General features: G+C 32.9%; 1 protein-coding gene across 4 annotated transcripts in view; it reads right to left on the bottom strand.

The window, feature by feature from the left end:
* Window positions 1-3,278, bottom strand: part of LOC106884153 (potassium voltage-gated channel subfamily H member 1) — a 430,860-nt gene that overhangs the window by 141,878 nt on the left and 285,704 nt on the right. For all 4 annotated transcript variants that reach the window (XM_052973779.1, XM_052973780.1, XM_014935387.2 and 1 more), the window contains one exon: window positions 833-957. In XM_052973779.1, the coding sequence (XP_052829739.1) occupies window positions 833-957 (125 nt within the window). The remainder of the gene's footprint in view (window positions 1-832; window positions 958-3,278) is intronic.

Here is a 3,278-nt window from a genome sequence, read left to right as displayed (position 1 = left end):
ACGTTATAAAAATAAAACTACTGAATAATAATAATAATAATAATAATGTCATAGGTGCCCTGGGAATGACAGCGAAACGGGCTGATTACTACGTAGCTCAGATACCAGGAAACCCCAAAATAGCTGAAGTTCAAAAGATAGTGCTCATGGGAACTGCCCATATCCTACGTAAAATACTGTCTATGTGATTTCAAATTTTAAAACAAACACATAATTTTCTCATGGTCTCTAGAACAACACTATGTACAAATCCAAATATATGGTACCCTAGGCATAACACCTACATGAACTTCTAACTTGTCTCTTGAGGTCTCTGGGTGAGACTTGGATCCACTTTGTACAAATGCAAAGCAAAAGTCAAACATAAAATAATAATAATAATGAAGATGATGATGATGATGATGATGATGATGATAATAATAATAATAATAATAATAATAATAATAATAATAATAATAATAATGATCATCTACAGATTCTTTTGTTATATACTCCTGTATTATACTTTATGACTATTATTCCCGAGCAGCCTTCTGTGTGTCATTTTTTAAATAATTGAAAGCAGGCGCACATAATACATATATAACACACATAATATTTAGTTAATTACTGTTAATTGCTTTCAAATGATGCGGCGATGCTAATAATGATAATTTAAAAATCAACAAAAAGTGTGACTGTAAATTTGGCGTGCAAAAGGTCGATTCATCAAATCATAAGTTTACGCGCATAATATTGCTATAAAATATTTTGTACACTGAGATTCTGAGATTTCTCTCAGTAACTTTTGGTCGTGTTTCACAGGAATAAAATGAAGAAAATGTAGGCTTACATTAGCCAAATGTGATGTTCGATTTCCATCTTCGAATTTGGTGTTTGGCAGGTTTGAAGAAAACTGCAGAAGTGTTGAACGATTCCTTGTCACTGATCGGGCGAGACGGGCAAATTTGCTCAAACCTGATTGACAAAACAAGAGAAACAAATAAAAATATAGTGTTATTCTAAAAATATGCATTTATACGGTATAGATTATTTAATGAAAGGCTGATACCATTTCTTCGTTTCTTTTTTAATCTTATAAAGGCATTATTTGAATTCAAACATCGCTAATACTACAGATGAATGAGTTCATTAAAGCTATCAATTTCTCTCTGCATGCTTTCTTGTATATTAATTATATTTAAATTATTACGCTCACAGAAATTCAGAAGAATCATTTATTTAAATTTGTTTTTCAAACAGAAATTTATATTCTTCTTCTTGTACAAAATAGTTTTAGTGAATTTTATAAAGATAATTTTATGTTCCAACATTCCATGTTCATCTATCAAATGTCAGTGATCTGCGTAAACATTTATATGTCTGAAGCGGGGTAAAATATGAACCAAGTGTCTCTTGAAACTGTTGGCTCCACTCTATTTGGTACTTCTCAGGATTAGCCTAAAGAGTGTAGGTTACAAGGCACTATAAGAAAGAGATAATCATAAATCCATTAGTATTTAAGAAATGCCTTCATTTTGAACATCCTCTAAAGCAATCAAATAGAATACTCACTTTGGGAATCGGTGGTCAAACAGGTGAGATTATTGTAATTAATATAAGAGAAAAGGAGCCTTAGTATTGATATAAGGTTATCAGAGTGGTAAGACATTGGTGTTGTTAAACTAATTTTATATGTCTTTTATGAAAGATGTTACTGAGGTCTTTGTTCACAGAAATGGGATATGTCTAATTTCAGACGACTAGATTGCACATAATAAACGACATGAAAATCCTTAATACACACAAAATTTAGCATAGGGTCATTCGAACCCTGATGTACAACAGAACGGATATAATTTAGGCCAAAAAGAAACCAGTCAACACACTGGATGAGACTGATAAAAAAAAAATTAAAAAAATAAACTGGAGCGGTCAGAGCGGAATGATCTAATAAAATTAATTTCAAGTGACGAGAGAAGAGTGGAGTAACATAGATGTACAACGTAGGTGAAAAACTTATAAGGTCACGCTAGACACAGTGTAAACTAAGGCAAACAGAATTGAGTTTTTACTCTAGTCCTCAAATTCAAAAGACTATCGATGTAAGACAGAAGAAAGCGTGTATCTAGATTTAACTATCGTATTGACAGTTACTGAGAAGGAGAATAATTGAGATGCTAAAAGTGGTGGTTATATGACTTTTTTCATTTTTCTATATGTTGTGATAGGTTGGTAGTCGATAGTCAGTGAGATTTATTCTTCTTGAGGGTGGTAGGTACTGGTACGTGTGTCCATAATTTATAGATAGGTACCTGTAGAGAGAAAGTTTAAAGATTTCGATGAACATTGGGAAGAATTTGTTGGTGAATAATTTAAGGGTGATAAAACAGCATCATCAAGAATGTTAGCATCCTGTTGGCATCAGAAAGCACAGCAATAATTTGTGAGCGAGTGAAATTGCAGGCTGCGCGATGCAAGAAGGCATCCTTTGCTCTGTGCTGATTAATTTGCATACTTTAAATGGTGGGTGATTTTTTCTTCTGTAGAAGTAGGCAGTGTTCTTTTCCAGTGCATCTGAATTACTTAGGGAGGTTTTGAATTCTAAACACTGTGGGAAGGATGTGAAGGGTGATTTCAATGAGAATGGTTTCAGTCACTCGTTTAGTTGTCATGGATAAGTCAGAGGCAAGGAATATTTGAAGCCAAGTATGGTCAGCATAAAATTGGAGAGATGACTTGGATGATTTAAAGAACCGAAGAATTTGTTGAATAGGAGATATTGTGCCAATGGTTGATGCAGTGTGCTTTGATAGATATGATATTATGATTCAACAATGGAAAGGATTGTAATGGTGGACTAACAATAGATTTTGAAGATACAAGAGATACTGATTGTCTGATACAGTGTCAGCTTGAAATAAATGATGACTTCATGGATAGATGAGACATGAAATAGTCGAACACATATTAGTTATTGAACAGTTCTGAGAGTGACAAAGAACAGATAAATTTAGAAAAATGAAGAAAGACTTCGACTTGGGTAGCAGAAAGTTTTTATTACGAGCAGAGACTGATATAATGGTATTTACGTAACTACATACATCATCTTTCAGAAATTATTTCGAATGTTGGGCTTAATCCGGACAATGAAATAGATTAGGTAGCGAGAATAAGACAAAGGGTGATTCTAACCGATGAGTAGTTTTCATATTTAGATCCTGTGTATGTTCACATTTAAACACAGTTTAAGGAGAACTTTCCAACATGACATTTCTTATATATATATATATATATAT

This window comes from Octopus bimaculoides, chromosome 16 (assembly GCF_001194135.2).
Source record: "Octopus bimaculoides isolate UCB-OBI-ISO-001 chromosome 16, ASM119413v2, whole genome shotgun sequence".
NCBI classification, from domain to species: domain Eukaryota; kingdom Metazoa; phylum Mollusca; class Cephalopoda; order Octopoda; family Octopodidae; genus Octopus; species Octopus bimaculoides.
Note: the sequence above shows the minus strand (reverse complement) of the source record. Positions and strands in the feature narration are given on the sequence as shown.